At 36.7% G+C, this 13,597-nt stretch overlaps 1 protein-coding gene across 3 annotated transcripts in view; it reads left to right on the top strand.

The window, feature by feature from the left end:
• Nucleotides 1-13,597, top strand: part of USP25 (ubiquitin specific peptidase 25) — a 90,719-nt gene that overhangs the window by 28,115 nt on the left and 49,007 nt on the right. For 2 of the 3 annotated variants that reach the window (XM_062002528.1, XM_062002512.1), the window contains exons 4-5: nucleotides 1,629-1,752; nucleotides 8,001-8,163. In XM_062002528.1, the coding sequence (XP_061858512.1) occupies nucleotides 1,629-1,752; nucleotides 8,001-8,163 (287 nt within the window). The remainder of the gene's footprint in view (nucleotides 1-1,628; nucleotides 1,753-8,000; nucleotides 8,164-13,597) is intronic. The other variant, XM_062002521.1, reaches the window with a different exon arrangement.

Genomic DNA, 13,597 nt, shown 5'->3' with positions numbered 1-13,597 from the left:
TAAGAGTGCTTCCTTTAAAGGCTCACTAAATAAAATAGAAATTCAGTCATCTTTATTTGGGGGAAAAGTTAAAAACTAGTTTTTGAAGATGCTTAACAGAGAAGTTTCTTTTACAACTGCAGTTTCAGCTTTCTGTTCAAACAAGTCATCCAAGTTTCTGTTCATACACAGCTATAGCAACGACTTTTGTATCACAAGTTTAGTGTTTTATTTTGATCCATTAGGAAGGGTCACAGACAAGTAAGCCTGGGAGAATAGGGGAAGTTGTCTCTGTAGTGAGTCAGCCCATTCAGGAGAAAAGTCAGAAACTAAATGGAGTAGTTCTTTGGGTATGAGTAATTGAGCTGGCCGGTGGAAGGAAAAATGCAGACAAGCTGCTCATCTCACTTTGTGAACAATCATCAATTTTAAATCTGTATCTCTTTTTCCACAGAGTCTCTTAGCTTCTAATGTCCAAGTGCCAGGCTGGAGTGTAGTCCCTTTGATAGTTCTGTGAGTAAACTTTGGCTATGGAGAAGAGAGACTGAAACCAGCCAGCACTGCATGTGCCTGTCTAATACTGTACAGAAAAGTCTCTTCAGTACTTTTTCTTCCCTTTCTATCTGGCTGACTTACAAAATGCAAAAAACTTTGTCTCTTGTAATCATGATAAACAACGACCTTGGCTTTTTTGAAGATCTTGTGCAGTTGATGGACATTCCTGATGGCACTGGCTGGTCTGAAAGCATATCTGTGCCCAACAGGGAAGATGATTTGTGTCATGATGTGATATGGGTAGTGAAATATTTCCTTACTAAGGACAGGGAGTGCTGTCGCTAGTCTCAGAAAACAAGGAAGCTTAAGGGGGACCTTAGTATCTGATTCTTTAGATAAAGGGAGCTGAGGAGGAAGGCAGAAGTAGAGTTGATTTTCATTACCCAGTTAGCAGCTCATCCACTATTTCCCACGTGTCCAAGTATGGATCCTCATTTTTTACCAGTATTTTTCTTAATTCTCTTGTTGAGATGGGATACTTGCAGTAGGCCAAAACTGGATTTCAGAAAAGGAATGTACAGAGAAGTTAGAAAAGAATTAGGTTAATTAAGGACTTCTCCCATGTGTTATGAAACCATATGAAAGTATTTGGCTCACCAGTGCACAAAAATGCTTTCAGATTTCAGGACTATATGGGGAAAACTCTACATGTATTCCTCTGTGAGGAGGAAAAAACAACTATACTTGGTTAAGGTATCCTTTTTTAATAGAAGATTGTCTTCATCATGTGTTCTCTGGAAAAAACTGATCACAGTAGTGGAAGTAATACAATGAAGTGTTTTGCTTGTAAGAGTGCTTTCAGAAACCATCGATTCATGGATTTGTTCCATAGCTTTGTGAAACTTAAGAACATTAGGAGAAAGGAAGACTGTTGCTTGTAATATCTTACCAAGAGCAAGCTGCTGAGGTTTTTATCCCTCTTGGAGGTGGAAGGGAGCTGTTAGCAGGGTTAGTGGTTGGAATAGCACAGGACACAGGAGGGATGAAATGTAATGTTGCTCAGCAATCCATGTGGGCTCTCTCTCCTCTACAGTAAGACTTGCCTTTCATTCTGTTTCACTTTTAATTTTGAGAAAGATAGTTTTGCTTTTCAGATGTGATTGATCTCACTGGAGATGATAAAGATGATCTTCAGAGGGCAATTGCCTTGAGTTTGGAGGAATCAAACAGGGCATTCAGGGAGACTGGAATAACAGATGAGGAACAAGCCATTAGCAGGTAAACAAACAACTTATATAAAGCAGAAATTAAATTAAAGAGTTGGAGATTGGCCTGTATTGCTTTTTTTTTAAAACTTTTAATTTAACAAAGACTAACTTGTTTACTTGTGCTACTGATATGCCTGGCTTCAGGATATTGCTTTTGATGTATTCTGTGTTCTACACTCAAAAATAGTCAATTATGTGTGGGTCAGGATTTAATAGTATGTTTCATGTTGCTGTATTTGTTTAAATATTGAGGAAGTGAATGGAGATAGAGGATGTAAAACCATATTTTAGTAGGAGCTAAACCTAAAAGTTTCTCTTGTGTATCGGGTAAAGAGCAATGAAAACAAAGTATGATTAAGAAGCTATTAAATTATTTGTCTTTTTTTTTTTTTTTGCAGTGTTCATTTTACAATAACATTTTCTTACCTCTGTGCTAAGGCTGAGATTGAGGGAGGAAGTAGTAATGCTATGACTTGAGTATACTAAGAGCAGCTGCTGTATTTTAGCTGATAAAAGATGTTAGTAACCTATTTAACAAGTAGGATTTATAAGCTTTGAGTGAAGTTAACTTTTTGATTTAAAGTTTTATGGATTTTAACTTTCTCAACTTGAGTGTGATAAGAATCTGTAAATTAACTCTAGATCAGATTTTGCAGTAACATTTTGTACGGTATATGTTTATATGCTAATATGGACAGAGTGATGAAATATTTGGGACTTAAACTAAGCCTGAGTGTAGGATTGTGTGGGAGGGTTGTTGTTTTATTTCTTTTGTGGCTGGCCTTGTTCTAGAGGCAAAGGGCAATGATTTGATCTTTGTGTTAGAAGGTTAAGTACTGCCTCATTGAAAAAGACTAATTTTGTAAAAAATTTATTTAGATGGGGGAGATTGATCATGATAATTCTTCGGTTCACTGTATTTGACAGATTTAATAGCTTATTAAATAACTTATTAGTCTAACTCTGAGAATATTGTTATTTATCCACAGTCATTTTCTTTCTGCTCTTGAAACATAAATGTACTAATTGTGAGAATAAACATACTCTTCACTCCCTACATTTGTGATAAAAGCCATCTTGCTATAGGAATGTAAGAACATAATTTAGGAGAGAAAGGTGGGATTTGTATTCTCATTAATAATTGGAAGAGGTTTTTTTTTTTCCTTTCTCCTAAGACCTCAGTACGTGCATGTATACAAGATTATGGTAGAAATTCTGTTCTGATTTGGAAGTTCAGCTCTTGCATGTTTGTTTTCAAAGCACAGAATTGTCATAATTACTGAGCTGTGATGTAGGCAGATACTCAGAACGATGGGAGTATTTATGGATAAGGAACTCTTTCTTCCTTTTTTTTCCTTCCCCAAACTTTGACTGCTTCTGCTGTGTTCACTTCTTGGGAGCCTTAAAGCTTTATTTTTTTTCCTGTAGACTTTGTTTTTCACTGCTCAGACTAAGAAGTCCTTTTTCATCTTACCTGCTTAGCTCATAATTAAATATTATAAATAAATTCTACTTAAATTATGGTGTATTTTTTTTCCGGTTGCAGAAAATAACAAAGTAGGCTAATTTTTTCCTGTATGTACAAAGACATGTAGGCAATCTGTTCAGTTACATCCAGAGAAAATTTTCGTCTTACGATAAGAGATGTATATTTGATGGCAAAATTGCACACATGCCAAATTAAGAGCCTGTTGCTAGCAAGAGGGATATGATGTGCACATGATACCGTGTTTTCTGTACTTTTTGTATTTTAAAGAATTTGTTACACAAATTTATTTCTAAAAGCCATACAAAAATGTCTACTAAAAGATCCAGAGTGTATCATGACACATAAAAGTGAATGGGACTTTACTTGTGAATGGAGGCAGAGTGAGACTCTTGGGGCTTTGGCAACATTGAAGTAAATGATCAGCTCAGTTACATACCAAGATCCACACTGAATAGATGGTAGATTATGTCTAAATTGTACAAATACAGGAAGTTCAATATTCTTGAATTATTGATCTGAACTGTTCCATCAGTTTCCTTAAGGACATGGTTGCAGACTGTTCTAAAAAAAAACAAAACAAACCAAACACTTTATAGGTACTTAACATCCCACAGAAGAATGTTGACATTTGAATAGAAAGCAGAGTATCTTTTTAGGAGTTCTTGAAACAAAAAGTAGAACATTGGAATTATAAACAAGTCAAGCTGCAGCCATTTACTTTTGTTTTTCTAGGTTAAATAAGAACTAGAAATCAAACAGGAAGTCAATAATAAGAAAACCATGGAAATATTTTAAAAAATGTAGGATATGTGCATGTTTAAATAGTCTTCAATGTGGATGAGGTTTTATTCAAAGGTATTTGTAGTGGTTTGGAATCTAGTTCGCACTGATTTTTTTAATCATTCCAAGGGACCATTAATGGAATTTCTTGATTTGTGTAATTAATGTTGTAATGCATGTAGAATTTGTCTTGAATGTTGTGTCACTTAATGAGGACAGATCTGATTACTATGTAGGTGTTGAAAGGAATGCAGCTGAAATGTCCAAGTGCCCAAACTGAACATCTTGTACATGGCATGTTTAAAGTTTTTTACTATTCCCTCTTTAAATCCCATAGGGAAATGCCCATGATCAGTATATTGCCTAGTATGAAAAAGATTCTCCTGTTTGTATTACTTTTCATGAGTTGAAGAATAGTGTGACTCACCAGATAGGGCTTCATGGGGAGGCTTGTAAGATATGACTGCTTTGTGACTTAACCCCAACTGGCAGCTAAGCACCATGCAGCTGTTCACTCACTTTCCCCTTAGGCCCTGGTGGAGTGGAGTAAAGAATCAGAAGAGTAAAAGTGACAAAAATTGTAGGTTGAGACAAAGGCAATATAATAGGTAAACAAGGAATTCATTCACCACTTCCCATTGGCAGGCAGATGTTCAGTCTTTTCTAGGCCAGCAGGTCTCCATCACACAGAGCCATTACTTGGGAAGATAAATGCTATCAATCTGAATGTCCTTCTGGCTTCCTCCTTCTTCCCCCCACTTTGTATGCTGAGGTTGATGCTGTATGGTCAGGGATATCCCTTTTTGTCAGTTGGGGTCAACTGTCCCACCTGTGTCCCCTCCCAACTTCTTGTGTGGGGTGAGATGAGAAACAGAAAGGAGAAATTAAGTGGCCTGTGTTGTGCCTAGGGTAGTAGCTGTATGAAAATGAGAGCTCGTACTATAAGTGCATAAGGATATGCACAACTCCTAGGCTTTTTTAAAATTTATTTTAATGTGGACACTAAAACAATTGGAGACTCTGCAGTGTACTTAAGCATTATGGGTATAGATCAAAGGTGAAACTGGGAAGGGATTTGGGCATAAGAGTATTCATTGATATCCGTCTGTGAGACAGTCACAGTACAAAGACCTGACCTTGGTTTTTCAGCTGAGCAGCCTGCCAGAGCAGGCTTTCCTGCAGCATGTTTAGTAGGCTTCCTCAAAATGATTTGACTGAACTTCTGTGCTGTGGACACACTCTGCCCGAGGCTTATTGCATTGTCTGGCTAGCCACATGCAAGCAACTCTGCAAAGCTGCTTGGCTATGCCCAGCTTATTACACAGAAAAAAAAATTACACTGCTTTCAAGTCCCAGGCCAGAGTCCAAACAAGTTTCTAGCACTCGGAGATGGGGAAGGCTTTTGTCCTATGAGGCTAGGGGAATGCCATACCCTGCACGTAGCTTATGGTTCTGCTGCTAGTAACTGCTGCTGTGGTCTCTGAGGGTCACAAAAAAGGTGTTTCGGCTCTGTAATCAGAATTGCTGAATCCTTTTACTAACTTTCTGGAAGGATGCTCACTGCGTTGAGAAGAATGTGTGAATAAAGTTTTGTCAAGGTAGCCTCCCAAATCAGGACTGTGTGAATATAATGTAATAAACAGTGTATTCAATCTACTGGTAAATACATATATTTGTCACTTTTGTGCTGATAATTAGGTTCCTGTTTACTGTGCTCACTTTTATCTCAGTTTATATCACAGCTATCGTGACTGAAAATGAATTTTGGTACACATGGTATGCAGCTATTTTGTGTGCTCTCTGAGGACAGATAATGTTATAAATAAAATCAAGGAAAAATAAGGAGCTTTGAGAGTCAAATACTATTAAGGACGTGGAAACATATTAGAGGTGAAGCTAAAGATAAGGAAATCCTTCACTTACTAAAAAAATAAAAAACAAATACAAGGAAGAAATCTTTAGCAGGTAATTAAGTTGATAAATGGTAATAATCTTATCAGGGAACTGATTCAGTTAGGAGCTTATATTTTTTCTGAACTTGAATCTTGACATATCTTGAAATATTCTTGAGCTTGCGGGAGGGAAGTTTGATTGTTTCCCTGAAACAAAAGTAGTGTAGAGTAGGTATTGTAGTCCTATTGCAACATCATTCTAAATTTATTCCAGTCTGTCAGTCTTCCTGTCACTTTTAAAGGTCTCTTCAATTTAGTTTAAACAAGAGTTTAAGTAATTCTATCTGAACGGGAAATTATTTGAAGTATGTACGACATTTGTGTTAAATTAATTTTCAATGTCCCCATTAACTTTTACTCTCAAAGCAGAGATACGCTGGTCATCCCATACTGTCAAATGATTTTATCAGTGAGGAGGGAAATGAATTTGACTGTTTCCATTTTGAGGTTTGCTTAGGAGATTAGATTGCCTTAAAAGACTCTTAAAACTAGCAGCTACTGAAGTCAGATGCCATCCCTATGCATTGTTTGAAGAGATGTCAGAAAGTCTTAGAGAATTATACATTTGTCCTTTCAGTACTGCTTTTGAAGTTATCTGTCAAAACTGGAATGTCAGAAGTTTATTATTCTTTAAGAAATAACAAATTTTAGATTATTCCTGAGATGTAGATACAAAAATGGTATTTATAGCAAATAGTCTCTCAAATTCTGAATGATTATACTTTTTTTCAAAATAAGTAGCAGTAACAAATTAGTATGTCTCTCAAAGCAGTTATCTACAGTAAATTAATGTAATGCTTCATAGTTATTGCGTATCTTGTAAGATACCTTTTTTTTTTGCTTTGACAAGAACACAGCTTGTAACAAAAATTTACAGTTATTAAACTGAGGGATGTGGGTTTTTTGTTGTTGTTGTCATTCCCTCTTCCCTTGTTTGTTTTTTCAAAGGTATTCTAGCTTTGTCCTTTAAGATCAGCCTTTACAGATCAGCCTAAACCTGCCTTTCTTTGTTTAGTGAGACTAGAACCGAAGGGGGCAACCCTTCATGCTGCTTAGACTGCTTAGATGCTTGTCATGCAGCTCCTGAAATCCTGTGCTTGGTAAGTGTAGTAGTTCAATAGCAGCTCAGCCTTTTGTATGATAGTCGGACTAGATGATAGGGGATAGTGACTGCTCCATTAGTAGTGCATGTGCCAGGTGGCTTTGCTTATGAGTTAGAGCCATTGTTACATGACTGGAATGTATCCATCTTCATCTTTTTATTTAGAATATGTGACTGCCACAATATACCTTTAAGATGTTCTTTGTCACCAGTCTTAAGGACCTGTGCAGATGTAGAAATAGTGTGTTGGGTGCAGCTTGAGTTTGAGAGCATAACACACATCAGATTTTACTGTCATGTGAAATACAGACATTCAGCATAAATGATGTAGAAACAGGTTCCTGCAAAGAGTATGGTCATTGCAGCATACAATTAGCTTGATGGGTGGCATTAGAAAATTGTGGGGTAATGTCTTTCTGTGGCTCATAAAGTATTATTTGCTATGTTAAGTGATTAATACAGTTGCATAAGTTGCAAAAATGGAAACTCTTCCATTTTTGAAAGTTGCTTAGCTAGCTTTGATTTCCTGTCAGTAAAACAAATATTGTTGACTTTGTGCTCTGCATACCAGTAAAAGCATTTGTCGATGAAATCACTGCACTAATAGTGCTGCCTAAAATTTCTTCTTGTCCACTCTGTTGAATCTGGTTCTTAAATAATTGATGACTTACAGGCATGGCTCTTTTATCTAGAGCTTTCACAGGACATTCACTCACTGATACCATTTTCCAAAAGGTAGTGGAATTACTGTATCATATCTAAAATTAAAATAGCATCTTACTTTTGAAGACATTATTGTGTATGAATTTAAAACCAAGCTCAGCAACGAGTGAATGATGTAATTAAGTTGTCTATATTCATAACTGAAAGTGTTTTATTATGGTTTTTTTTTGTTTTGTTTTTCTCACATTTTTCCCTCCCTTCTGTTCCTAAAGAGTTCTAGAAGCCAGTATTGCAGAAAATAAAGCAAGTTTAAAGAGAACACATCAAGAGGTATGGAGTGACTCTCCAAACCCTTATGATCGAAAGCGGCAAGACAACTGTCCAGTAGGATTAAAGAACGTTGGCAACACATGCTGGTTTAGTGCTGTCATTCAGGTAAGCATCCTCTTTGATTGCCTCTTTATACTCTTCATGGTAATTATTGTGCAGCAAGTTATCGTATTGTAAGTGGATAACTTAAGGTATCTCCTTTTCTGGGGAGTTCATGCCACCACATGAGATGTTTTTAAGCATTACTTACTCCATATATCTCTTTATGTGTTCGTCCATAAGTCTGGTTGACTGTAACGTAACTAAATGAACTAAGTGAAGCTTCAAAATGTTTCATATTAAAAAGTTGTTGAAGACAAGGAGTTCAATCTCTGAAGATCCTGGGTATCCGCAGTTCATACTGACATCAATGACAATTGCAGATGCCTAAAAACATGTGAAAATTGGATTACAGATGATGAACAGACTTCTTAGGTTAAAAAGAACATGTGCAAATGACTGAAAGGGGGTGGCTGACAATGGATGTAGGCAGAGGAAATGAGACACCCTCAATCATGGAGTGCTTACTAGAATAGCTACAAGGAAACTGGTAGCTGAGTAAAGTAAAAAAGAAGTAATAACTGACAGAGAAGGAAACTTCAAAAGGAAGAAAATGAAAGTCTGATACAGATGCAGTTGTGTCTGTTTTGAGTTGTTTTACCTAATAGAGCTAATATGGATGCTCTTAGTCTGCTTTTGTGTGTATGTAGCTTAATTAAAAGCTACCTTTTATTTGCTCTATCTAGAGTCAGTAAGGAAATGAGTAGAGGTACTGCAACTTTTCTAATGTTCTAATATCATTGATTGCATAAATTTTATGAATCCATCTTATAAGAGATTTTTTTTTTAGTTGATTGCTAATATTGTATATATTTCTGTAAATAGCCTGTAGCATCCAAACCCACAGAAAACTGAGTGAAAGTGGAATACTATATGGGGAAACTTATTTTTTGTCTACAAGATGCAAATTCGGCATATTGTAATGTTTCATAGTCTGGCAGTTTGGGAGAAAGCAAATAGAATATTTAATGCCTATTTTTTACAAATTTCTGTCAGATTGAAGCACTGCAGAGAAATTAACATTGTTCCTTTCATACTTATGACTGTTGTACTTCAGGCTGAGCCCATTTAGATCAGTGTTCTGCCTAGCAATTTCTGCAAAAGAACGCTTCCAGAGGAGTAGGAACAGTACATGTGATACCACTCTTGTTAAAACATTCCAAGCATCCAAAGGCCTTCATTTGGGGGATTTTCTTAATCCATTGCAGTTTTAGTTGTTAATCCCCAGGGGACCTCTCTTTTATATACTTGTCTTCCTTGAATCTTACAAATTTCTTGCACCCATTGTATCCTTTGGGTAGGAATTTCATAATTGTGTTCCCTATTCTATGAGCAACTGCCTCCTCTTCGTTTTTTGAACCTGACTCTCACTAGCTTTGTCTGGTGGACAAAGACAGAAGTTGATTGCTGTTACAGTTCTGTACAATTCTGTGATCCTCTCTGTCAGTAGGTTGGTGATCTTTTTTTCAAGCAGACTGCTGAGTTATATATTGAACCTGTTCTAACCTCTGATCTGTCTTGTTGCCGTTCTCCAGATGGTTTCTAGCTCTAGTCACATTTTAATTGGGGGACTAGGAAAGTTCTCAAGGTGTGAGTGGCCTGTGAATTTACAAAATGGCATGATGGACAAATACAGGCTCTTCAGGAAAGGCAAGTAGGGATAACAGGGAAGGGTGTTGCCTTCCTTTTGAAGGAGCAGCTCAAATGTATGTAGTACTTGTGTGGGACAAGATGACAATTGGGAGATTGTGGGTCAGGATTAGAGGAGAGGCTAGTAAAGGTACCACCCTAATTAGCCTGATACAAACCACCCTTCTCATGTTGAGGATGTGGACAAAGCTCTCTTTAAGGTCCAGGTCTCTACATCACAGTCTTTAGTTTCCGTAGGGAACTTTATAAACATCCTGACACCTGCTGGAAGTCCAACACAACAGCATGCAAGCAAACCAGATTTATGGAGAGTTATCAGGGACAACTTCTTGATACAAGTACTGATGGGCCAGCTAGGGGTGATGCATGACTGGATATGCTGTTCTGTAAAATGGAAGAACTGATTGGAGATGTGTTAATATGGGTACTTTTGGCTGCAGTGATTGAAGTTGTGGAGTTCAAGATCCTGATGGAAGTGAGGAAGGAATAGTGGAGTTCAGGAGAGCAGACTTTGACTTCTTCAGGAAGCAGTATTTTAGATCCCATAGGAGACAGACAGCTTTGAAGGGCAGAGGAGATCAGGAAAGCTGGAAGTGTGCGGGATCTGGAAGGAGGGATGGGCTACTGTGGAAAGAGTTTGGAAATGTTGCCTAAGTATGAAGGGATGGTGTTAGGAAAGTGAAAGCTAGCCTAGAGTTGATGCCTCAAGGGATGTCTAGGGTAACAAGGAAGAGATTTTGATGCTATACCTAGTCATAAAAGACTGAGCAGGGAGAAAGTGGTGCTGTTGCTGTATAGAGCTGGTGATTTAGTGACAGTAGTCTTAAATATGGCTGAGGTACTAAATGCCCGGCTTCACCTCAGTTAACATCGATGAAGTCTGCAGACCACTGTACTTAGTTGAGGTAGAGGAACTCTGAGCAGTGGTTAAAGATTAAGTCAGAGATTATGCAAGAAAACGTCACCCATCTAAGTCTACGGGACCCACTCAGTGGTCCCGAGAGAATGGGGGACAGTCTTAGCAAGGCAACTCTGTCATCTTTGAAGGATCATGGAGAATCAAAGCAGTTTCTGATTAACTGCACACAGGCCAACTCAGGTCAAAAGTCAATCTGGGAAGCTATGGGATTGTCTGCATTAACTAACCATTGAAGAGATGGAGCTAGGCTTTTCACAGCAGTTCATACTGAGAGTATGAAAAGCAATGGGAGTAAGTTGATATTAGAGAGATTTAGTACCTATCTCCATACTGAGCAAACTTGGTCACCTTGTCACTTGCTGTCTTTTCTAGAGGACTTCTGAGTTTTGCTTACCAACATAGACTCCAGCATAGGCTTTCTGAATTGGCAGTAACCTCACTTCAGGGCGGAATAGATGGTTTGCCACTTCCTTCTTTATCTTTTTGATTGCTTATTTATTTGTCTGTGCCTAGACCTTCCATCTTACCTCATTGCCACTTAGTTAAAAGTTTTTGTTGAACAACAACTTCAGAAATTACTCTGAAATCCCAGTATGTAAATAGAATTGCTGTTATTCATATTCCTTTTGACTTCTTGGTGTTGAGTGGTTTGGGTTTTTTTTAAACAGCTAGCATTTACCTACATACATGTAATACACAAGTAATGCTGTAGATAATGAAATAGAAATATTTCTGTATTTGTTCTGCCATCTTCCTTCTCACTGAAGTTTTTATGTTCTTAGGTCTCTTTCCTTTCAACGTCTAGTAATCTATCAGGTGTTTACATTTTCTGTTTTCCTGAGATCTTTTGAAGTTTTAAAGTGTTCAATTATCCTCCTTTCCTTATTTCTTCACATGCACAACTCTTTTTCCAATAGCAGAAATATAGTCTTGGTGCTAAAACAGAGAAATATTTTATTTCCAAAAATCTCTCTGTGGAGCTAATAAGACTTGGTGTTTTACCTTCTCTGTCACATAATCAGATTTTATTTTCCATAGTAGTCTGAAATCTCAAGATGACTGATTTTGTGTGCATGTGCATTTCTGTAAAAGAAATATTTATACATAGGAAACTGCCAATGTCTAGATAAATGTTTACAAGGAAACTCAAAATTTAATTTATTAACCACAGAGATAAGAACAGAGGCTAGAAAATATAAAAACCTGTGCTAGACCTGTGAGCTCGTGTTATTTATATCCAAGTGCAACTTTATACTTTGAAAACAGATTGTAAAGAGGACTAGTTAGTTTTTCTGGTCACCACCATAATGTGAAAGTCTATACCATTTGGAATGCAATGGTTTGATCCTAAAAGATATACTTCTGTATTTAGATCTAGAGAATGTATTTGAAGTAAAGCATTGAAAGATTTATAACTTCAATTGACTGAAACTTTAGGTTATTAATATTGTCTGCCAACCAGGAGGACTTATATTTCAAGCAACCATCCCAGGAAATTTAATGCATGTTAATTTAGAGCATTAGCTAATACCATATTTATTTATCCACAGGGCAGATTGACTCCTTGGGTTGCATTGACTATGTAGAAGTACTCTCAAGCTTTCTTTAGGAGTCTGTTGAAACCTGACACATCGCATAGGTCAACAATATCTAAATGTTAACTACTGTCAGTCACAATGATATATTGTGTAATATAATCTTAAACTAAATAGCAAAGAAACAAAAATCTTTTCCTTTTATTTAAAGGGTGCTTGTTAAGGAAAAAAAGATTTTTGACATTTTGAGTTTCCTGTTGTTTTTTTTATAGCTACCAATTAACTGACTTAGACAAATGCCATCATGAATGGTTTATTGTATTCGCATTAAGAACTTAAAGAAATTATTTAAGATATGTTAGCAGTAAGTGACAGCAACATATAACAAGTTTCAAACATTATTAGAAATACTGCCTTTTAATCTGTATTTGTGTTTTAGAGAAATATGCATGTGTGGAAGTCATCTTCTTCTGTAAGTGAAGAGGGGAGTCTCTCTTAAAATAGCTCCAAAACCAAGTTTTCCTTTCAACAGTTACTTTCATAATCTTTTGAAAATATATTTTCCAAGTGTAATTTCTAAAAGTCAGTGATACCATTGAAGACTTTTGACTTGATCATAGAATCATAGAATGGTAGGGGTTGGAAGGGACCTTTGGAAATCTAGTCTAACTTGCCTGCTAAAGCAGGACCGTAGGAAAAGATATCAAAACAAAACTGTGTTAAACATGTTTGCTTTTTCCTTGGCTGCCTAGAAACAAATCAAATCTCTCAATGATTTTTCCACCTCCTCTTGAAATTGTAATAGCCATACATTTTTTGACAGGAGTTCACTCAGATGTGCTTTTCCTACCGTTTAGTTAGATTAACTTTTATGGAATATCCTTGAATCTTGGAAGTTTTAAATATTTCTAGAAGTTTGTGCTTTTTTTAAAACTTTTCATTATTGTAGCTTCATGTCTGCTCTTGGAATAGAACTTAAGATAGCAAGTTCTTTAAAGAAACAGAGCACAAACATAGTACTACATGTTTAAACTTTTTTTTTTTTTCCAGTAGATTTCAATGGCTCCCTTGTAAAAAGGTAACTTTGGAATTTTCCTTAGTTTTAAGAGTTTATAGTCTGAAAGTGGCTTATAAAAACACATTGCACAATTGCTGCCTGTGCAAATTGTCTCCTAAGTATTTTACTTGAAGACATTGCACAAGATTACCATTACCTTTTGGAGTTCCAAGTACGGTTTCAATCATGTTGAGAAGTAATGCCCTGGCAGTATTTGCCCCTTGAGAGAGATATGGGACATACCAAGTAGTTGGTTGTTTGCTGAACATCATCCACTCA

This window comes from Colius striatus, chromosome 1, assembly GCF_028858725.1.
Source record: "Colius striatus isolate bColStr4 chromosome 1, bColStr4.1.hap1, whole genome shotgun sequence".
Lineage (NCBI taxonomy): Eukaryota > Metazoa > Chordata > Aves > Coliiformes > Coliidae > Colius > Colius striatus.
Note: the sequence above shows the minus strand (reverse complement) of the source record. Positions and strands in the feature narration are given on the sequence as shown.